The 24,448-nt window shown below is 43.6% G+C and overlaps 1 protein-coding gene across 8 annotated transcripts in view; it reads right to left on the bottom strand.

The window, feature by feature from the left end:
• The window catches only part of MARK1 (microtubule affinity regulating kinase 1), a 56,340-nt gene extending 35,262 nt beyond the window's left edge, over nucleotides 1-21,078 (bottom strand). Inside the window, exon 1 of one of the 8 annotated variants that reach the window (XM_085219200.1) lies at nucleotides 20,122-21,078. In XM_085219200.1, coding sequence (XP_085075326.1) covers nucleotides 20,122-20,172 — 51 coding nt within the window. In that variant the 5' untranslated portion in view covers nucleotides 20,173-21,078. Of the gene's footprint in view, nucleotides 1-19,546; nucleotides 19,748-20,121 lie in introns of those variants that run through there. The other 7 variants (XM_010706688.4, XM_010706686.4, XM_010706681.4 and 4 more) reach the window with 7 other exon arrangements.
• Between the last annotated feature and the right edge of the window lie 3,370 nt (nucleotides 21,079-24,448).

Raw genomic sequence — 24,448 nt, forward strand, 5'->3', positions numbered from 1 at the left:
ACTTTCCCAGCACATAATGGGCAAGACATGTGAAAGATATGAACCTGGGGGAGCTGATCAACACTAGGCCAAACATGGGCCAGCAGTGTGCCCAGATGGCCAAGAAGGTCAGTAGCATCCTGGCTTGTATCAGAAATAGTGTTGCCAGCAGGAGCAGGGAGGTGACCATTCCCCCCATCAGATCTGGTGAGGCTGCATCTTGAGTGCCATGTTCAATTCTGGGCCCCCCACTAGAAAGAAGACAACAAGGCCCTGGTACATGTCCATGGAAGGGCAACGAAGCTTGTGAGGGGTCTGGAGCACAAGTCTTATGGGGAGCTGCTGAGGGAGCTGGGAGAGGTCTGGAGAAGAGGAGGTTCAGGGGGAGACCGTACCAATCTCTATAACTGCCAGACAGGAGATCATGGTGAGATGGGGATCAGCCTCTTCTCCAGGGTAACTAGTGATACAACTAGAGGGAATGGCCCCAAGCTGCACCAGGGGAGATTCAGGCTGGACGTTAGGAAAAATTTCTTCTCTAAAAGAGTGGTCAGGCGCTGGAATGCACTGCCCAGACAGGTGGTACAGTCATCACCCCTGGAGGCATTCAAGAAACGTTTGGATGTCACAGTGAGGGATATGGTTTCAGTGGGAAATACTGGTGGTAGGTGGATGGTTGGACTAGATGATCTTGGAGGTCTTTTCCAACTTTGGTGATTCTAAGATACAAATGGCTCTCAGAAACATTCCAAGCAGAAACCAAAGTACTAGAAGATGTCAAAAAGGGGGTTAAGTGTTTCTGTATTTCAAATACATTCTTGTATCAGTGGCAAATTAAATGATCTTAGAGGTCTTTTCCCATCTTGGTGATTCTACGACTTTATGAAGTGTTTTACACGTAAAATTTAGACTTGCATCTTTTCCGCTACAGATTTTAAGGTAGGCGAATGCTGTAGCTAGAAACTGTGAGTGTTTAACTTTTGTAGCAGAAAGGCACAACTACTCATCCCAGGTCTCTGAGCTTCTAGCACGCATCAATCACAAACAAAACTCCAATACCATAGTATTTATTTCTTTATTCACTGCTTCACTCAAGAAGTGGCTATCTCGGTACCTTGGTACAGAGCACTGTGCCTGTTTACAGACCAAAGGTTTCTGGATCTTTCACCTTCACTGAGAGGAGAGCCAGAAGGCAGCACTAAGTTGTCCTTTAAGCTTTCCCACCCAGTCATTCGCTAGGCACGTCTTTATTTTCTTGTACAAGATAGAATTTGAGGTGATGCTTCCAACTTTAGCATGTGGTTATTACAGACTGATGTCAGCCTGCTCCTGTAAACAGTGAGTTATTTCAGTCCATGAGCACTAGTAGAACTGGGAAAACTGGCCAACAGCTGCAGTGAAACTGGAAAAAAAAAACAAGGAGCCACAGCCAAAATGTACCTACCAAATGTAGCACAGCTCTCTTTACATCACCTCTATCATTATTCATCACAGCCAGGACAACAGTCCTAAATATAATTTTCTGTTCAGCTTTTCATTATCTGAACATCTCTGCAAAACACTGCTTTACCCCCACTGCTTAATTTAGAGCTAGAACATTTTCCAAATTATTTCAGAACCAAGCAAGTCAGGCATGTTTAGATTCTGTATATCAGTCAAATTTACTCAGCCATAAAACAGCACACTAGCAATAGTATTTATCCTTCAGAAGCGCATAACTAAATACTTTGTGGACTCAGAGGATCAGAAGGACAGCCCCAGGCTAACAGGCTGTGAAACATTCCTTGAGTATAGGACTCCAGTCTTGCATGTGATAGACAGAGCCCAAATGAAAATCTTATTTAAGAAAACATCCTGCAAGTCACTATTTGTATAGCACTGACCAGGAATATTCCAGTCAGACCTAGAACCCCATCCAGAGCTCCAGCACTGTGTTACACAGTGAATGAGTTTTAAGTCTCTGAGTTTATTCATGCACACAATTAAACCTTGTCGTGAAATAGGATGCCTACCAGAAGTATCAGCAATCCTAATATTAATTGCCAATTCATACACATCATAGGATTAGCCTCCTTCCAGTAGGTACTTGAAAGGATCTTTTAGATAAGCATTTGGATGGGCAACAAAACCAATGCCACTGGCAATGGGAAAGAGCCTCGCTAAAGAGATCATTTTCATACAGATTTAAGAGGGAAATCAGTTATCAGACAAGATAACATGGAACTTAACTGAAGAGGAAAAAAAGCAGATGAGGTTCCTGGTCATGATAATCCTGGATTTTGGTCTGTGACAGAAAATGTCGCTTTCTAGTTTCATAACTCTTCCCTCTTAGACAGCTTATCTTCTTAGTAAAGCCTTCTCCACAGCTATGGCTCAGGATGTCAGAATACATGCATAAAAAAGGTTAAGTTTCTTAGCTTGTGAGCTACACGCATATAATTTCTGAATGAGCAGTGAATATATTTCTAATTACTTTTCTGAAGTTTTGAAACAAACCTCTCTTTCACACAAACAGCTCGCTGTTGTTGGGAAATATAGGGAAATTTACAGATGAAACTAATCAGCTTCTGCAAATCAGTATTAAATGAAATGCAAACATGACAAAATTGAGACATCAAACAGACAAGAAAAAACAAAACCCACAACAAAACTTAGATCACATAATAGCATATCAGAGATTTCTTCCAAACAACACTAAAGCTGAATTCAACAGAATCATACAATATCCACAGAGTAGTTTAAAGACATTTCTGGTCCATTACAATATGTTCATTCATTATGCATCAGCTACTGTGAGGCTATTTTAAAATGCCATTTCAGAACAACCACCTCTAAACTCTGAGAAATTTGTCAGGATGCTGGAAACAAGTGGGCTGTTAATAAAAAATAAAAATCCCTACCATCTAATAACAATTCTAGCTAACAACCTGCAATTCCAAGAGAGGGTTTTTTAGTTAGGGATTCTGATATTTCTCTAGATATCTTAATTTACCTTGACATCTATGTAATGGGAAACAGCTGTCATGGTAGATACAAAGCCTGTGCTTCTCTACTGCACTTATTCAGCATTCTTCTGTTGTTTAGCTACCACTGGGGTATATTCCCACTGATTGTATGCTTTAATGAAACTTGCATCATCAAGTATGATACCCATTCTTAAGTCTTAAGAAGTCCCCAAAACTATTCTGGCCACCAAACCACATTCTCTTTCAATTAAACACATAAGGCCTTGATAGCCCTTTGGAGCTGCACCTAACTTCCACACATCAATATGCCTATCAGCATACCTCATCAGATTAAGCAAACTTCTTAGTCCTGAATTTTCCCCTTCCTGAATTACCCAAGTCAAATTCCTCAGTGCAGTCACCCACAGAACTGAAGAAAGAACAAGCAGTGCTAGATAAGGCACAGCATCACATTTCTGCTCTCAATATTATCTCCTGCTCTGAACTTCACTTTCTTGCAGCCAATTTTCGTGTTCATAACCCCAGGCATTTTCAAGCATGTGTCACAAGCATTTGTAACAGCGGTCATATTTTGCAAGATTATCCAAATAACCAGTGCAGAGAGAGGACTCTACGTGCCTCAGAAACTTTCTTCTCTATAGCTTTGACTTGTATCAGCTTTGATGCATACAGGTGCATGGACAAAAAGAAGAGAAGGATGAGATGTCATGTCCTGGACGTCTGCTTGTTTTTCTACTTTAACTGCTTGCTGTCTGTAACTACTGATTCATTCCATAAGAGATTCTCACAAAACACCTCTTTTCCCTTTCGCTTAAGTAACAACTAAACCAAACCAGACAAGTTGAAATTTTTTTTGGAAAGTTATGGCAAACCTCAGCATGAAACCAACACAGATGTTCAGATTTGCTTCTTCAGCATCTTCTGTGGAGAGTTTCAGGTACAGTGGGAGGTGTGGTGCAACTCCAAGCTGCAGGTGACAGCATCTTATCTCTCAGCTACTGCCAGAAGAGGACTCACTGCTCCAGGTAAACCTCACACCTGCACAAAACCACTGCTTACTCTTGCCACAAGTACCCATCATGCCATACTATAATTCCTAAAGCTCTTCTGATCTTAATCAAAAGATTATCAGAGCACGATCCACTCTGATGTTCCACATAGTACACATGAGAAAGTACTCTGAAAGGGAAAATTAAAGACAAAAATGTGTGTGTATGCACAGAATTCTTTTCTTAATCCCTTATCAGCAGCTAAACTAGACTATGAATGCATGACAGGAACTTCGTTATTAAAAGAAATGAAACAGTCAACCTATTCCACTGAAACAATGTGCAGGACACAACTCAAAAGCACACAAGAAAGAACCCCACAGAAATACTGTAAGGGAAACAGAATGCTCAGAACATTTTAATTGGATATCAGTGCATGGTGGAGAGAAAAGAGAATGAGACAAAATTGTGAAGAGCTTGTCTTTGACTTGTACCCATATGTTGAGCCTGCTCATGCAGGCTTTCCAGCAGTGCTCAATGAAAGTAATCAACCACACGCATGCGCATCTCTCTGTTTATATCTGATTTACATAACATGCAGGAATTCCAGGCATGAACTTCTGGAAGAGCTTGAAGCTATCAGCAGTAAGAAACAATGAGTTTGAATACTACCGGTTGCAGTCAAGCACATGCAAGCATTTTATTAACTGAAACCGTAACTCTGAAAAGGATTTTATGCACATACATAAATTTTTATATGTATTTTTTAATGTCCAGCCTATACACATGGAGCTCAATAAACAGTATTAAGTTATGATACTTTATCATAACATTAAGTTATAACTTTCATCCTTTCTTTTCGTGTATCTTTCCTCTTCTCCCCAATTGTAACTTTCTCTATTTCAGAAACGGCTTCAAAGATAAGAAGCAAACTTACTTCCGCTGCAAGAGGCAGTATAAACAAAAGAAAGATTCATTTCACATATACTGGTGACAGATATGCCTACACAGACCACAGAGTAAATCTTAAAACTGTGCTTATTACTATGGTTCCAAAGCCCTATAAAAGCTTTTTTTTTTTAACCTGAAGTGCTCAACACGTTTTCACGAGACAGAAGTCAATTTGCCAACTCCAAGACAGAACTGTTTCTCTTATCACAAAATACAGAAGCTGCAATATTTACAGGTCTGCACTGCAAGCAATCTAGGACAGAAAGCAGAGGGTGTGCCCTATTGCTGCACAGCAATCCAATGCATTTCCACAGTTCTCCAGAATACATATAATTCCATATAGAATCATGGAATGGTTTGTGTTGGAAGGGACCTTTAAGACTACCTTGTTCCAACCCCCTGCTATAGGCAGGGACACCTCCCTCCAGAGCAGGTTGCTCACAGCCCCATCCAGCCTGGCCTTGAATGCCTCCATGGAGGAAGCATCCACAGCCTTACTGGGCAACCTGTTCCAGTGTGTCCAATATAATGACACTAACTCAACAAACCCTTCCCACAGCATATCAAGCATTCATGTTATGTGGAAGAGTGAAGCTTATCATCAAATAGAATCACAGCTACTTTCTATACAAAAGTTACAAAAAACGTGCTGGTCAACCCCAGAGGAGAGTAGTCCATCAAAGCGCTTCACAAAACCCACTGCCTTCTTAGAAGCACAGCAGGCCTTGCAGCCCATCAACAGGCACTACGATGCCTCTGCTTCTCACCCTCCTTCAGGAAGCTTCCCCAGGCAGGCTGGCAGCAGGTGCAGAGAGCAGCACCTTCCTGTGCTTGTTTTATTGTGCTCAAAATTGGCATTGTTATTGCAACCTGGCGCTTTCGCTCCTGACTCATCTCTAACACACAAACAACATTTTCCAGGGCTAATTTAGGACAGCCAGCCCTTATCTTCTCCATTAATTGCTACTGAAAAACAACTGAGCCCACTGTCTCAAACCCAACAAAAGTTAAGGCAGGATTGCTAAAATCCGCTGCAATACGCCACAGGTGCAGCCAAGGGGAGGAAAAAGAATTCCTCCTAACATCTTGTTAGGTTTACTAATTTTTAATTATTTATCATTCACTGTACTCCTACAAGCTCCAGTCAAGCTGTACTAAGCAAAAGAGTCTCCTTTTTTTTTTTCCCCCCCAAAATGAAATGGTTAACATACCTCACAGGTGAAACCTAACGTGAATCCTTTTAGCAGAGAAGCAGAAGGGAGAAGGAAGGAGACATTCCTGCTGCAGCCTCATAGGCACGTTTAAACCATCCAATGCTTCCTGCCAGCTGCTGCTCTTTTCTCAGGAGATCATCACTCAGCTTTGCCAGTCTCTTCTGCCTTCTTCTGGGCAGATCTTCTGCCAGCACAGAGCTGCAGACAGCATTCTCAGCTCCCCTGCCAGCACCCACAGGCACCGGGCACCCACAGTTAGCTCCAAAATATTCCACAGTACAAAATGAAATGAAAAGCTAATGCTGATAGCTAATTGGAACCAACTAAACACGAACAGGAACACAACCAGAAAGTGAAACTTCTGGCACGGAAACTGGCAGGAGCTTTTATTGCACTTATAAACGACGCAGCCAGGCCATTTTTCAGCTGGCCTGATGAAAGGCAGGAGGAGAGAGACCTGAAACAACCTAAGGCACAGGATCATATCAGGCACATGGAGCTTCTCAAAATGATTGCAGGAGTACAAGAAATGGAAGACGCTTTAATACCCAACTTCAAAACAGAGGGGAAAGGGCTGTTTCTGCAAACTCTTATCTGCAAGCCTGAGGCTTGCATCCAGATGATGAGAAGAGCAGGAACCAGTTAGAAACTAAGCCAAAGCAAAAAGTCAGAAGGACTGGGGGAAACAATATGAACTAAAGCAGATTAAAAGCCCCACAAAGAAAGAAGGAGACTTGTGATTTGTTTTGTTTATGAACACAGGCTTGGTGAGATAGAAGAGCTTACAATGCCTGCTTAAGAAACTATCTTTTAGGAATGACATGCACCGGTATATCACTTAACATTTTTACCACATGTAACAGAAAATGAAGTTATTTCTCGCAAGCTAGACAGTATGCCTGAGTCTTTACATCCCCATGAGTGTATCAGTCCAATGATGAACCCATCAAGACAGACTGCTGTCTCATTCTGATAAAAACATTTCACCTCAAGATTTTATTAATTTTCTGAAGTACAGACTCCTGCTGAAAAGGGATGAGATGGCCAATTACAATATCTGACCTGATAGCTATACAACGTCCTACAGAAGAAATCATAGAGCAGCACAGGGCTCTGTGATTTCCATTACATCGTGTTTCAATTGAAGATCTCCAAGGATTTTGCAATATTCTTTTCCAAATTCTTGAAATTCTAATTTAAAGGACACGGAGACTCATCTAATTCCCTTTCATATAACACAAACATATCTAAAAGTAGTTGGGCAACCTGTTAATTTTGAGAATTAAAGAGAAAAAAATTGCATGGACATACAGCAGATGAATAGGGCCTATATTCTGCCTGTTCTCAGGAGCTACAGCCTTCAGGGCAGAGACAACGAATCCCTCCTGGTCAGGTGAGCACATTCACAGACCCTTGTGCTAGAGGACACCAGCTCAGCTACTTCATGTCAGACACATCAGTATCTCCTGGCCCTCCTTCCTCCTCCTGATGTCAATTCTGGAAGCCTACAGCCAAGGAGATGCAGCTCTAACAGTTAAGCCAGGATTCAATTAGGCTCTGCATACTGCAGACACTGTTTTCACAAGCACTGATACAAAGTTTGAATTTGAAAGAAGAGTAAAGAATATGCAATCCAGCACAGAAAACCGACCTAAAAGGAGGAAGCAAGCCAGATGGTGTGGGACACTCCTATCAATGAGCGTGCACCTCCAGAGCATTCCATTATCAGAGAATAAAAGAATGGTTTGGGCTGAAACAGACCTTAAAGATTCTCTAGTTTCAACCCTCTGCCAATGACAAAGACCCCTTCTTCTAAAAAATTACAACAGTTTTGACCCAGTTGCTGTCTAGATGAGCCTGATCTGATGGCTGGAGATGGATTTATTGCCCGTTACAGTAAGGAATGCTTTAAGAGCACTGCTAAAAATCACTGGTCTTCTCAAAGGGTAAGCTATGTTCTTTATAGCAAGATTATCATGATGCAGTTGAAGTAGCAGGTGTAGTGGGACACTGAGAACTGAAAGAAAAGCCAAAGCAAAATGAAGGCAACCTGCTGCTGAGTGCACTCTGCCTTGTTTCTAATAAAAAAACTATTTATTCTATCAGATCAAAAAACACATAACCTGTTGGGCTGCAGTAACTATCTACCCCTATGTGGGTAATGCTATAACACACTTCAGCTTGGCAAACATATTCCCAAACTTGCACACATTTATGCTTAACTTGAGGCAGTCCAAACACTGCCCCTTTGATCAGCTTCCATTTCACAATCAGTGCATGAGCTGAGCTGTACTCAGACAACATCTCCTTGGAGCCCCCTTCTTCTACACTCAAGCAACCACTTGTTATGAACTTTGGCCTCCAGTTATTTAGCATCACAAACTACCAAAATCCAGGGGTGGAGGGGAGGAAGAAAGAAAAGCAACCAACAGCAATGTTCCTCAGAGATTTTGCAAAGGATATAACACAGCTAAAAATATTTCCTTACAGTTTTAAACAGGCTGATACAGTTGATTATGAATATTAACAGGCTGACACATACTGCAGACATCTGTCAATGTACTGAATTCAAGCCACAAACAGAAGTCATATGCAAGCATACAAAAGAAATGCAAAAGCCAAACTCAAGAAAAAGAAGTAAAATAACCAATGAAAAATCTGTGTTGTGCATGTCAGCAAAAGAAGTGAAGGGAAAAACATTGCAAAAACAACAGACACTGAATTAATGGACTCTTTACTGTCCATTAAAATAAAGAGATGTGAAAAACTGGAAGAAATAATGTTATTTGTGTATGCATACATATACAGATGAAGCTTAAGAATACAAGGAATTTATGACTAAAGGGTTGAACAAAAGCTAACAGGCATTCAAAATAAATACAGACATTGAAACAAACAAAAGCCAACAATAAGAAGAAAAAAATACAGAAAATAACCAAGGCTTTCTCTCTCCAGACCTTGACAGTCAGTGGGTGAGGAATCACAGATCCCTAGCTATGGTCTTCCAACCTCCTCCCAGCCTGCAAGCTGTCAAAGTCAGGCACTTCCAGACTTCTCTATCTACCTCTAGATGGTGAGGGACAGCAAGTAACCACTGGCAGCAGTGGTGACCTCTGGCTCACCATTAGCAGCAACTATTCACTCTCTCCTGTGCTGGTCATACTTCAAATCAGACTGGCTAGCAGTAAAATAAGGCACTCACAGTCTACAACTGTCCAGTTCAAGTGGCTTACCTGATAAGATGCTCACATTAAAATAGGAATTAATTTGAATCCATTCATTTCCTACCATCTTTCTACCATCCAACAACTGACGTGAATTTGGAAAGCCTTTCTACCCTTTCTCCAAAATTATCTCAGAGTAAAAACTTAACTCCACAGTTAAGTTACTCATATGGTGACTGTACTTCCTGTCAACATATTCTTCTAACTCCCAATTTACTTACTGCTTTCCTCTGTTGAAGTCCCACTGAGCCAGTCTTGGAAATATCTTCAATTAAATCAAGATAATACTAGGAAAACAGATGATGTACTATTGATACTTCTTTTTATCATTACTAGTTTTAGTCCGGTAGTCAACTGCTGTATTTGGTTTAGCTTCCTTGGGTTAATAGTTATTAACTACTGAACTATTAACTATACGAAGGGAAATAGAACAAAAAGATGCATACAAGCCTAGTTTGCATCTTCTTTGCTGCTGCAGAAGTCCTGACACCACCAGTTTGAAAATAATTCCATTTAAGTAAAATATTATACACTACTGGAAATGTATTTAATGAGAAATAGCGAAAAAGCTGACAGCAACACCAAAGCACGAAGTTCCCCAAAAGGTCACAGAATCAACCAACAAAACACAAACACACAAACAACAACAGAACACGTATCCTGTAATACTTCAAAAATATTTTGATTTTCATACGAAAATCACCACGTTTCTCATCAGAGAGGCAAGAATAGCTTTGCTAGAAAGGACCTTTAAATGCTGGTTATTTCATCAGTTTATTTTTCTTTGCACGGGTTGAGTTATCAGATTTCTGTCAGCCTGCTCACAACCACCACAATAAGCCATACATTCTCCAATAACAATGCCCTGCATCAACTAATCCCAGCGCCTTTATTAGATCAACTCAAATTGCTCACACTGACTTTCTGCAGATAAGATTTCTCTGCGCTATGCAGTAGATGGAGCAAGAGTTGCATTATGAAGCGCTCTCATACATTTTCTTTGTTCGTGTGCATCATCTGTCCATCGCTGGAAGAAAGATCTCTAAAAAGCAGCCAGCCTTGTTTGTTTCATACCAAATTCAGAGATGAAGATTTGAAAAGCTGTTACCCACACGCATGCATGGCACAGACTGCTCAGAGACGGTATTATTAATATTTTCTGTATACATCTCATTGTGTGAAATGACTACAATTGTTGCTCCTTCTGGAGCCCGACCTTAAGGAGAAAATGCTATTGTAACTCTTCACTAAACAACATCTTTTTCCTGATTCTTTTTTTGCAGCTGCCAGTACACGGTCCCTGCTATGATAACTGCAAAGGCAAGAAAATCTGACTCTTGTTGGAAGAAATTTACTAAATAAAAGCCAGAATGCTTTAAAGAATTCTATTACCTTCAATCGATAATATTATCTGGAATAGAGATGAATAAATACATTACACATACAATCCATTTGTGGGAAACTCCAATATCCTTTGTAAAAGCTCAATGTAGCATTTAACAGAGTAAGGTAATTTCCATGGTAAAACTCAGACTCATCTTAATTGTGCAAGATTCTCTGAATTTCTGAGCTATGCTTGTGCTTATTTTAAGTAATGACAGCAACATCTAAGAATTAGATACTTACATACAACTGCAGCCGAGCAGGCACTCTCAGAAGGAATTTCAGATATTTACTGTTTAAGCACAAGTAACTTACACTGCTGCTGTGCATACTGTGCTATTTCCTACACTCAGCTCCCCCAGCTCTGCAGTTCTATCACAATAAATTCCTCATGTGTTACTGGAGATCGCGAAATAACCCTCTACAGAGAGTATTAGAAAATCGTGCATCCCTTCTGACTAATCATAACACAATTTTGGTTACTTTCAGATGACATCTGAGAGAAGAAAGCACAGTAATGTCACTGGGGGTTGGGGAGGAGGAAGGAAACGCAGAGTGGGGACAGTCAAGTCTGCAACTGGCAAATAATTTAAGTGGTAACAATCCTCTCTGCTTGTAACTCCAAAAAGAATCCCCAGAACAAACCAACTCCCCTCAGCCCACCCAGAGCAAAGCATTCTTTCACTCCCTTTAACTGGACAATTCAGACCATTCCTATACTAACACGCACCCTGGGATCCAACCAAGAGGATATTACATGAAGGATAAACAGGAGATACAACTACGTAGCTTTAGTAAAGCTTTGTATTGATTTGGGTTATCTCATGAGCAAAGCTGGAAGTGGTCCCAGAAAGGGTGAGAAGCATAAGGAAGTTGGCAGTGGCTACGCAAACCCAAGTACAAAAGCACTTTAGTAAGCAAAATGTGGGAAAAACAAAGGGGGAGGGGAGGAAGGTGATAAAATAGGAAATTACAGGTAGTAAGTGTCCGGCAACTTAACGAATGTGGGTTAACAGAATCTCAGACAGATGGATACTGGGAAGTGTGTAAGAAAGCTGTTGTGGTAGCAGGTTTGAGATTATCACTAGGTTGAAAATGAACCTGACCAAGTACATAGGTAATAACCATTAAGATTAAGGTTGCAGTCAAGAGGCCTTTTCCAAAAAAGGTGGCTGCTTGAAGACAAGCAAAAAACCATTTTCCTTACTTTTATTTCTATTTTTTCCCAAGTATTTGCATAAGATGGAAAAGATGAGATCCACCAGCAGTGCAGGAAGGCGGGCAGGAGGCAAGCCTCCTCCGGGCTGAAAATAGCAGCAGCTCGGGGTGACTCAGGCTGGCTCACCTCGAGGTGTGTGCCTTGCTGCACCAGCAGACAGGCTGGGCCCTCCCCTGGTAGCCAGAGCAGAGGCACTGCAGGTTTTACCACAAGGTGAGCCTGGGGCACAGCCCAGCCAGCCAGCCCTGCTGGAGCCTGCTCCATCCAAAAGCTCGGCTATTTTTTCCAACCACATCCATCTAATAGAAGATAGCACGTAACAACTTTGTCTAATTTTGTCTCCGCTTGAGATTTTAAAGTTATCATGCACTGCTATTGCTTTATAATATAAAAACAATTAGACTCTGTCACCGGTATTATTTCCATTACTCGCTCTTGCCAAAGAGTGCCATGGGCTATCCAGCAGCTCTGTGCATCCATTGGGCTGTGCCATCATGGATGCACTACAGCAGCACTTTCCATCAGGGGTGAAAAGTACAGTTGCTCTGTGCAATCCACGCTATCCACGTCACAGCTGCATTTGCTTAAAATACAGCGTTGTTGAATCTATTAACATTTATCATATTCTGGATATCATCTTCTGCTCTGATTAGCTTGTCTTATTTGCTACTTTTGTGAATTCCACGGGCTCCATGTTTAAACATAAAACAGGATTGCTGTTCTACTTACTGCTGACCCACCTTAGAGTCACATCAAACAAGGCAGACACTGCTCTACAGTTAAGATGATGTTTCAATATAATAGGGCCATGCCTATCCATCTTCCCTAAGACTGACCAGATGTAGCCAGCCTTTAGCTGAACACTACAAAAGACAGAATAATTTAAAGAATGTTTTACTGCTCATTTTTTGAAAGTGCTTCTTGATTAGGTACACATCTTGGAAATGAAAACAAAGAAACTGACTAAGGCTTACTGTAATCAGAAGTCCTCTTTCTGAGGACTGGAGAACAGTAGGGTCCAAGAAGACCTGGTAGCAGCGTTCCAGTACCTGAAGGGACCCAAAGGAAAGCTGGGGGGGGACTTTTATAATAGCAAACAGAGACAGGACGAGGGGAAACGGCTTCAAACTGTAAGAGGATAGATTTAGACTAGATGTTAGGAAGACATTCTTTACTGTGAGGGTGGTGAGATACAGGCACAGGTTGCCTCTCCCTGGAGGAATTCAAGGCCAGGCTGGATGGGGCTGTGAGCAATCCGGTCTAGAAGGAGGTGTCCCTGCCTATAGCAGGGGGTTGGAACAAGATGGTGTTAAAGGTCCCTTCCAACACAAACCATTCTGTGATTCCATATTCTTCCAGGCAGTGCTAAGAAACATGCAGACATGAAAAAAGAGCCTTTTTTTTTCCCCCCACAACACACTGGATTATTCTATTATGAACATAGGTTTCTATAACAATTTGCACTACTATAAGATGCCCCAAATTTGAAACAGTTTGTACACAAAGAGCCAGGAGCCACAAGTATTATTAAGCACTTACATCTTTAGCAGCTCAGCAGGAGCCTTTACAGAGTCATTTTCATCATAGCAGCACTATGTTAAAAAGGCAGTGAAGTGCAGGCACTTCTCACTGCTTCACCCACAGTCTACACCTGAAATATCCCACAAGTATAGGAACGGCAGGAGAACAGAAGCAAATAACTCCTGCTGGATCCAAATACAAAAAAACAGAATAAGGAAAATTCAAAGGCACACAGACAACACATTAATTCTAGCAGAACAGCAAGCCTGCTTTCCATAATGATTTACAAGAACCTAAAAGTGGCAGTCCCAACCAAACGGAGAATTGTAGAATAGCATAGCAATCTTACTTTCTACACAGACACACCAAAAGCCTATGCTTCCAGATTTTACATCAGGACACCATCGATTGAGCATTACAGTCTAAGCCATGGCACTGCTCCATGGGCTCATCCACTTCATTGCTTGAAAGGTTAATTGCAGCCCAGCTGAATGCAACTGTGCAGATGCCTTACTGCAAACAGGAACATATGGCTTTCAGGATAAGTTGGTGTTCTTAGTTAAAGCATGTTCAGTTACTACTTGGGTAAAGTAAGATCAAACTAGATCATTTGAGCCACTTGGAATTTTTAACCTCAGCTTTGCTAGGATGCCCATCAAAATTCCATCGAGCTGCATCATTACTACTGAATGTTAAACTGCCTCAGATTTCAGTTGTGTTATATTCATTACACTGAAGGATATGAATGTTTCAATGGAACTCTCCTGCTTGCTTAGTTGTTTTCAAGAAATATTCAACGGGAGATCATTTGTTCTTAGCATACCACTACCTAGAGGAGAGCGAATGTTCAAGAACGAAGACCCAAAAGAATTACTAAGTCATAAAAAGGAAAAAAAAATGGTGATTCTGAAATTCCAGAAAGATAAAAAACAAACAAAACACAAAAAGCAAGCATTGTGCTTCCAACAACAACAAAATAATAGATCATGTCACGGCCACAACACAAATAAGCGAAGTTTGAAACACACCATTGTCTGCAGCAAATTAGATGTAATACACTTAATCCAGAGGGCAGCACGGGGCATAAACATACATGTATATGAACAACAACCAAAAAAAAGGGAAAAAGAAGAAAAGGGAAACAAAAGTTGAAGCTAAAAAAAGATAATATCTGAGCACCATGGATAAAAATGCTAGCTCTGCAATGTTAACACTTGAAGAGTTCACTCCAGCTGTTAGCAGGGCAGTTTCTAGCAATCTGTTTCAGGGCTTTATTTGCACCACAGACTTTGAGGTCCATATTAACAGTAAGACCATCTCTGTCCTGATTATACAGCAGTTCCTCAACGAATCTGCACGGAACTTTGAAGTGCTCTTAAAAGCAGCAAGAGCTCAAGGATAGGTCTCCACTAAATTCTGAGAACAAGAAAATAACTCTGCACGTGAAAATACAAATTGCTGACCAAAAACATAGTTTTAGAGAAATCCCACTATTTGCACTAAAAATAAAAATGAAATATTACTTTGCTTAGTGTTGGAGCTGTTGATAGCAGAAATCAACAGGAGTTCCCTCTGCTGAAGAGCAGCAACTGTCACGGCAGTAGCTTACCACAGTGACGGTGCAAACATTCATTTCCAATCATAATCAGGTACCATGGAAAAAAACAAACCCTACCTTTACAGAAAACTGAGACATTCTAAATGCAGAGTTAGAAAACAAAAAGCCATACTAACACAAACAGCAATTCTGCAGGCTCAGGACAGGATGATGTAGAGATCCCCCACCCGATGCTGGCTGCAACTTAATCTCATTGTTCTCATCACGCATTTAAATCCACTGATCACATATAGTTTTCAGAACAGCAGCCACAAACAATCTAATGCTACGTGTACCTATGAACCTCCAGAAACCCACAAAGTGTGAAATGACACAAGCAGTACAATCAAACCACATTAACTCTTTCTAAACTCTGGCAACTTGGGTTCCTTTACGACACCTAGAAAAAACAGTGAAGCATGAAGCTAGATAGCATGCTCATTTGCTCTAAAATATTTCTCTTTACAGAAAGGGGAAAGAAAAAGAAATGAAATGTGCATCGCCCGTCCCACCTGTGATTCACCCGGAAGGGTAAATCCAAACTGTTAATGCATTTCATAATAAAATCATAATAAAATGGACCTTGCTCTCTTGTTTTCCCCACAGCTTAGGAGCTTGCTCAAGACTTGAGCCAAAATCTAAAAAAAAAAATAAAAAATCTGCACAAAGGAAACAGAAACATTCAGACTGGGGGAACGTGCCCCGTTTTCACCATTCGAACAAACACAGCCTAATGGAGTTCTTATGATCAAGGAAACTCATCGTACACAGAAAAAAAATACAGGCATTCTCCAGTTTGCGAAAGCCCTTCTCTTGTGGATAAGAAAGATACAGCTGTACTCTTGAACCCACAAGGCCTGGAAAGTAGGCCATCCTTCTGCTTAAGGCACTGAAAGAAAGAATTCTTGTCAGATACTTTCTCCCACGCCCCCTCTGTCCAAATCAAAGCCATGTGTTCTTATTGTGCAAAAGCAAATCCAGGCAAAGAAAAAAAAAAAAGGAAATAAATTAAACACGGTATAATTATTATTATCCGGACCTTATCACTCCATCCCATCCTCTCCACTCTTGCCCTATTCAACCAGCTTCCCTCAGAAATGCAGCTGCCCCCTAGGCTCTGCTATCAGACAGCACCCTTCGCCACATCTGCTTTTGTTACCACCTGAGACATCCTCTTCCCTGTCAAGCCTCAGCTGGGGTGTGCAGGTTGCTGCAATTACCTGCACGATGATGCAGATCTCATCAGCTCATCTCACCATACTACCCTGCTCCAAGACTCCCCTCTGTCATGACATCGAATAACACTCACTAGCAGTGGCTAGGTAAGCCAAAAGACAGACAGTTCCTATGTTCGTCCTCGGCCAGCACCACCATCCAGCACTCCTGCCTTGGTTGTTGCTTCTTCTGCAGCCAACACGCAATCGTGGCACAGAACAGTGCCTTAAACCTTTTCAGAGGAGGATGCCACAGCACAGCCACAGCACTATCTTTGAAAGATCAAATGACTTTCACTATCAAATTCAGCAAAACTCTTATGCCAAAGCAGGAGACATTTATGCCAGAAGAAGCAATCTACAGCATTCCCTGACCACTTGTAACACTGGAACAAGTGGCATAGAGCCCACTGCCACATCTCCATGTGTCTTTTCTTATACAGAACTCTCAAAACACACTGAGCAGAATATATTACCAACACATTTCTTTTCTTTTGCTTTAGTTCAAGACGACCCCAAACTTAATCACTGTATGGTACAATAGAAAGGGGAAAACACAAAAGCTCCTCTTTCCTCAATTAATCCCAACTCAATGCAAACAAAAGAGCTGCAAGCTCACAGACTCAGATTCCCATCCCTCTCCTCCTGCAGCCTCAGCAGAGATGGGAAGCTCCGTTCACCCAAACTAACCCCAACTGCAACTGTCTGAATGCAGACACATTACCTACAGCAGCCTACACAGCGCTACCAAGAGCAAGCTGCAAATAGCTACATATACAAAATCAAAACAGAAGAACATTTATTTTCAATGTTACTATTACCCCTCACTTTAAACAAAACAAAAAGCTGATAATAGGCATAAAAATAATCTTTACTGTGCTGCCTCCCCCCATCAACTTCCCTCAACTTTCCCAACTGACCATTCAATAAGAAAAATGACAACTGTATTTTGTTTCTTTAAACATAATTTTGGTGAAAGAGAAATAGAATTTCCAGTGAAAAACACTTAGAGACATACGCATTAGAAAAATTAAAATATTGCACTGGGAGATAAAAGGGAGAACAGGAAGAGGGAAAAAATGGGTGTGAGTTTATATAGCACAGCCCTATCAGTTACACACATACTGACTGTTCCACAACGACCGTTCCCCTCCACCTGTTGTTTGCCCACTGTCATCAGCCCTCTTACCTTTCACTCCATCTTGCTGATAAGAGCTTATCAGCTAATCTGCTGCACGACCCTATTCCGTCTGGACTACCTTCTGAGGGCACTGTGGCATACAAGGCACAAACAATTGTGGAAACCTGCACAGTTTTCACACATCCAGCCAGGAGCTCCCATGAATCTTCAAGGCGTGTATATTTTTATGACAAGTGCTATATCTGATTTTGTTTTTCTAATGTCAGAACACATGCTTGCATACTCACTAAGAAAAGGGTACACTGGAAATATATACACAAATACATACATTTTTTTCTCTAAAAGGACATTGCTGGCAGCTGCCAAGGGAGCAGGGGTGGCAGTGGTCGGGTAGGTCCCGATGACTTCATGTAACGAACTCACGCCATGTGCAGAGCACAGCTGGACGTGTCCGTAGGTTTGTACTCAGAGCCATCAATCAGCTCTCTCCGGGATGCAGAGCTACAATCTGTCCCTTGAGAGCTGCACAATGGAGCAACACTTCTGAGAGGCAGCCGTGGCGGAGGGAAAGGAAGATCACTGTTAACTGCATGTCTTCTGAGAGCTTCACTAATAGAAGTGCTTGGGAATTGAAAATATGCACTACAAAGAGGGATTTAGTTCACCAGGCCAAAAACACTCACACTGCTCTTTGGCTCCTGCTTTCCCAGCCCTCCCTTTCTAATAACTTCTCCCTTTACTTGCAAGGTCTCACCACCCAGTTACCACTGCTTACTAGCCAACCTTCGTGCATCCAGACAGCACAAATGCTTTGCCAGTCCATTAGTGCTTATTAGTAGGAGGAAGCACATTAAGAGTAAATTAAGCGTCTCACCTCACCCTGACAGAGTCCATTTTAAACCAAGGGATTTTGCTGCTCTAAAGCCACCAGCAGGCCAGCTCCTTCACCCCACATTCCTCACTTTAGCTCTGAGGCTGGGGAGTCCAGCAACACCCAAAGGGCTTCCCTGGATCCCTGCTCCAGAACCCCACTCACAACAGCACCAGAACTACTTGGGGCAGATTTGGGAACTCACTGCTGAACAGCCCTTTACTGTTCATCTGACTAGAGGATTATATTCATTAGTAATAGGTTACAGACTTATACCAAGATTTGCAGTAGCAAGTGTGCAATTCTGAAGACTTTGATATTCTGTACAAACCAAATTTTATAAGCCTAATGCCCTCTCTGAAAGAAGAGAATATATCCTTACCTATATCTAGCTGTCAAAACAGACCATTCAAAATTAGCATATTTTCTAAATGAACTACTAACACATGAAGTTCTCATTTCACAGAAGTTGATGACGTTTGAAAATATTTCCATTTGCCTTGTGTAAATGCACTTTGCAAATCTTATGTACTGTACTCCTGGGTTTATGCATAAATATTTCTTATCTCCTTCTGTCATCCACCCCTCCTCTACATTCCTATATACATTTGAAATAGAAACTCATAAGTAACACATATCACTCAAATTGGGATCTTGTCATTTAATTAAATCTAAACACTCTTCATCTCAAGGACTTGCGTGCTTCAATTCTGACACCAACAGAGGAGAGGCAGTCCATGAACAAATAATGAGGACGGGCCAAGTGCATCTACTTGCTTTAAGTTTCAACTACGCTGATGTTGCTTGTCAATTAAATTTTCACTTAGCAACTGAGATTAAAGCCTTTAGTTCTTTAACTACATTATCATATTTCTGCTACCTTCACCCACTAAAGCCTCTTCATATAATTCAATAACCCATCAAGCAGACACAGCTTCTTTGCCTCGTACAGGCAAGGCCTAATGCTGGCCATAACCCCCAAACACCTTCTCCTCTTCTAACCTACCTCACCATCTCCCTTCGTTTCCTACTGATGGCCTTCCACCCAACAAGAAAATGGGTAGAACCACATGTGAGACATTTCATAGGAGCGCTCCCGCACCTTCACCTTCCCAAAGGCAACCAATGATATCGAGTCCACGTTCCAAACATAACTCTTCTAATCTTGGTTCTCTCACCTTCACACTTCCCATGCTGCGCCCACTTAAGCAATTCCCACCAGCGGAAAGGGCCAGACAAAGTCCAGGCCTCTAGAATTGGTTGGGTACTCTGCCTACCATGACAAGAGATGTGTTATTTTCCACGGGAAGGTCATGACAATGGAGAACAACACGACGCTTCAACTGCATCGAGTCCGGGTGGAGCAGAGGAAGAGCGCAAAGATGTTTGAGCAGAACACAAAGGAAGATCCAAACAATCAACTCGGGACATACGGAGGCCGAGAACACAGACAAAACACAAAGCAAACCAGAGGAAGGAATATAGCAACAGGAAAGCAGGAGCCCATCTCCAAGGTGCAGACCAAACAAAGAGCAGTACGGCCGGCAGGCAGCCTAACAAGCACGCAGCGCCGGAGGAGCCCGCAAGCCGCGGGCAGGCCGGGCAGGAGGCAGGCCAGGCAGGAGGCCGCTCCCAGCGGAGCACCGAGGCCGACTGGCCGTGTGCGCGCGGGGCGCCGGGCTGCGCTCAGTACATATAAGGGCAGGGCGGCCCAGCCCGGCCGAACAATGCGTGCCAGCAGCCCCGCGCGGAGCGGCCCGAGGCGGGGGCAGGCGGCTGCGCCGGGAAGGGGAAGGCGGGGGGGGCGGCGGCCGGCACGGCACGGCACGGCGCGGCGCGGCGCGGCACTCACGTTCTCCGTGTCCCGCTCGTTGACGGTGGGCAGCGGGGTGCGAGTGGACATCTTGTGGGCCGCGGCGCCGCGCCCGGCGCGCTCGGGAAGGCCGCCCGCTGTCGTAGGCCGCGGCCAGGCGGTGGAGGCCGCCCGCTGTCCCCGCCGGCAGCGGGGCGCTCAGGGCGGGCCGCGGGCCTCCTGCCGCGCTGCCGGCCCCGCTAGGCGCCCGCCGCCATGGCCTCGCCCGCCGCGCTGCCGCCCGCCTCGCCGCCGCCGGGCTCCGCGCAGCTCGGCCGCCGGCTCCTCCTCCTCCGCCCTCCTGCCCGCTCAGGTGAGCGGCCGGCGGCGCAGGGGGGCCGCGACGCCTCCTCGCAGCATCCGGCGGCGGCGACTCCTCCCTCCTCCTGCGGCCGCTGCCCCGCGCTGCCTTCCCCAGCTCTCTCCTCCTCCTCCTCCTGCTCCTCCCCGGCCCCGCAACGCAGGGAGCGCCGGGCGGTGCGGGCGGGCCGGGCCGGCGATGCCGTCCCCGAGGGGCGGTGAGCCCGGGGAGGCGGCCGGGGCGGCCGTGCGCTGCCTTGGCGGGGCCTCTCGGGCTGCCGGCGTTGGGGGCGGCGGAGGAGGCCCGAGGAAGGCGGGGCGGGACGGCGAGGGGTGTGATGCCCGTCCGTGCCTTGCTTATTCCTAGGGAAGGTCGACGCTCAGACTTTGTGGAGACTTGTAAAAGCCTGCGTCAGCATTGGGTGAAGCAAGTGGAGTGTGAGTGCCTCTGAGTCAGCCCGAGAGGAGCTGCAATCCGATCGGCAAGACCGGGCAGCGCATCCCTCCGCCCGACCCGCACAGTCCTCGAGCACTCCGTTGATAACCTCGTGTGCTTAAAATTAGAAACATGCACACATTTTTTGTCTTTGAGGTGTTGCTAGTGTTTACGTGACAGCAGCTTGTGCTATAAAGCCAACCAACCTTCACCAAACTCTTAATCTGGAGAAGCAGAAAAGCTCACGACCACCAAAACCTAAAGACCAGCATGCCTGTATTTCCCCTGTGGTATGTCAAGGCTTTTGAAACTGGGTTTGTAAACACGTTAATAAATTAAGCAAGCAATCCTTGGTGTCAGAAATGTTTTTTTGGAAAAATATTTTGGAATGCTCTTGTTGCGTTGCACACCTATCATCAGGATGCCCTGGTGCACTTGTGAAAGGAAGTACTTGGTTATTTATTACCTATAAATGTGCTTAGCTCTGGCTGGTTTAGTTCTGGTGTCATTCAGGGAGTGCCCCCACAGCAGCTCAGAGGACACCAGAGCTTTCCAGATGTTTGGGAAAGCATCTTGGCCACTGACACGCACACAGAGCATTGCTGCATTAGCAGGGCACTGTGGCTGGGCTGTCTGAGCACTCATCATCACCTTGCTCTGAGCACGTATGATGTGTCTGTGTGGAGCATCAGAGGTTTCCAGCCAGTCCTCAGCCCAGAGCCTCCCAAATCCTTGCTCACTACTGGCACTGTGAGGGGACCTTTGGGGTTCTTCATTTTCCTGGGAACAAAATCAGCCAAGACTGAGTTTACTTGGGATAAACAACCATGGTCTTGTCAGCAAGCCAAAACAAGTTGTTGACAAACTGGCTATTAACCCAGTTTGGTTGCTTAGCTCATCAAAATGCACTCACTTTTATTCCAAATAAGTACAAGGCTGAGTCTAGGGCTGTGCGTGGGGCCTGGCTCAGCAGCCTGCCTTGGTCACCTCTCCCCGGTCTCCCTGCTGCCAGCCCGCCACAGTATGGATCTGTCTGTGCACTTGTGGTCAGGGAGGAGAGCAGTACACTCAAACATCTTAATGCAGTCAGTGGCACCCTTGGCTGAGAGAAGGCTTAGAAAAACTTCCTGCCTTGCCGTTTGAATATGTTTTGGTCAGTAAGTTGTATGAACATGTTGGTTCAGCAGATATTAAAAGTATGTAATAATTCTTGTTATCTGCAGACCTGCTCTGCAGTTGTTGTGGCTGGAGTTGTTACTGTCATCATCTATAGCTTTCACAGTAATAAGGTCACACAGTCTTGCAGAGTCTTCTGCACCACTCTTGTTCTGCCATTGCATGTTCTCTGTATTTTTCCCAGAAACGTCACTTTCATTTATGACCAGACAACTCTGCTTAGTGAAGAAATGAAGATGTCTGTCAATTCTCTAGGCACTTGTCCCTCCCAAGGGGAACTCCGGCAGTGAGTCAGCTCCAGCTTCTTGGCATGCAGACAGCGTGGACTCATTGCCTTCTGCGTCGTAGAAACCAAGTCCAGGTGCCTTCTCCTTCTGGAAGCCTACTGGCTGCTGCCAAGGCCCACTTCTTTTGTGTTCACAGGGTTGGGTGCTGGATGGGAGCTGTGCACCCAGGTGAGCACAGCAACTGCTGTCTCCTCAGCTCCCATGTGGGAGCTTTCTGCTGTGTGTTGAGTTCACAGCTGGAACGATTGATGTTCCACTACCTTAACTCTAACAGAATTCCATCCACAACTTTATGAGCAATTTCAGATACAAGTCAAATGAAATTTTCCCCACAATTTTATAAATTTGATTCTCAGCAGCAAAAGGAGTCTCAGAAATAAAACAGAGGAAAAATTGGCCATTTCAATGTGAACAAAACCTAAGAATAAGACCTAAATTTTTGCCTTTTATTATGCCAGCATATCTACTACATTGTGAAAAATGAAATGAAAGACCTGAAAAAAGGAGGGTGCTGAGAGACTGGAGGATGAAGTTGCTAAAACACAGCTTGAGAAGTCATGGCAGTCCAGTGAAGTTCCCAGTGACTGGGAAAGGGGAAACGTAGTCCTCACTTTTCAAAAGGCAAAAGAGGTCTCATTTCTTTGCTCATTTCCGATTCCTGAGGTCATTACAAACTACAGGTACAAGGCTCCATGGATTATTTACTTTCACATAAAAAGATGAAATTACGTGCATGTCGACTTTTTAAATGCATTATTAGTTGCAGTCAAGATTCTGATTTTGCCCTAAGAATCATGAGGAAGCACATTTTGGTGAAAAGTTAAAGTATAACTTATCCCCAGTACTTTCTTATTCTTGTAAGTCTCTAAGGAGTCTACAACAGTATTAACAAATCGATTTTTCAGAAGGAAGACTACCTGAAAAAGAGCTGCACCTCTCAGGAGCGAGGCGCCAGGACAGCTTGTTTGGTTGTCAATGGTGTGACACAGTTGGCAAAGAGGTTCTCCCTGTCCCTGGGCATGCCTCTGAGAGGCTGAAAAACAGACAGAGGATATAAATGGGTTGTACATCGCTAAAGATCTCTGTGCCGGCCTTTTAATAACCATTGCTAAAAATAACTAGTTTCAATTGTTTCCTGCAGCTTTGACATCTCATCTTTCTCATGACGCCCCCGGTCTCTACAGCTGCAGCCAACTTGCCACATCTGAAGAGTTTCAGAAAGGAAGCTAGCAAGCCACCGTAGCGCTGAGATAGAACCGCAGTGAAACCTGGGGCAGCGGTCACTGCATCAATTTCAGTGCTTGCTTTCAAAAAAGAAGGCACTTTTTTAATTGCTGTGGGTTTCAATAGTGATTTCAAACTTGCTTTTCTAAAAGTTCATTTTCTTTCTTTTATGTACCTTGAGTTTAGATTCAGTGTAATGGAAGAGGAGGTAAGGCTCAAATCATTTACATGCATCAGCGCTGTCACCATCCTTTTTGATAAGCATTTTTTGGAAATATTGACTTTCTTCTGAAAAACTGCAGTATATTTCAGCAAAAGATAATAGTGTAAATGGATATTTAGATAACAGTGCATTTGAATTATCATCTGTAACACCTTTTACCAGAAAATATTCTTTTGCTATGAAAATGAAGAGTAAAGTAACTATTTAGAGCAGGTACTTGCACGACTCCTCTCAGAGCTGTGTCTGAGCCTACTGCAGGAGACATAATGTGCCACGACATTAGTGTTGTGAAGCAGAGAAGCTTCCCTGGCTGTTGCTCTCTGGAGGAAGCTGGGGACAGAGGAGACAGCAGACTCTGTAAGTAGCCCTGTGGGACCCTCTGAAGGCAGACTTGAAACCAGATTTAGATAACCCCAGGAGATGGGGCAGGACGGCAGAATGCCTGCAACAAGATGCCTGGTGACCTGCCATTGATCTTCAGGGGGCCATCAGAGCCCAGAAGTGGGGGAAGAGTTGGGAAAGGCAATTAACCTAAGTGGTCACAGATGTTCTCACTCTGTATCTGCCCTCTGTGGAGTTCAGTGCTGTAGTTTTTGTGGAATGACAAACTGTGGGTCCTAAATGGAGCTGCTGTCCCTCATAGGAACTAATTTTTTTACAAAGGTCCGTGCTGCAGCCGTG

Source organism: Meleagris gallopavo, chromosome 2, assembly GCF_905368555.1.
Source record: "Meleagris gallopavo chromosome 2, MGAL_WU_HG_1.1, whole genome shotgun sequence".
NCBI lineage: Eukaryota > Metazoa > Chordata > Aves > Galliformes > Phasianidae > Meleagris > Meleagris gallopavo.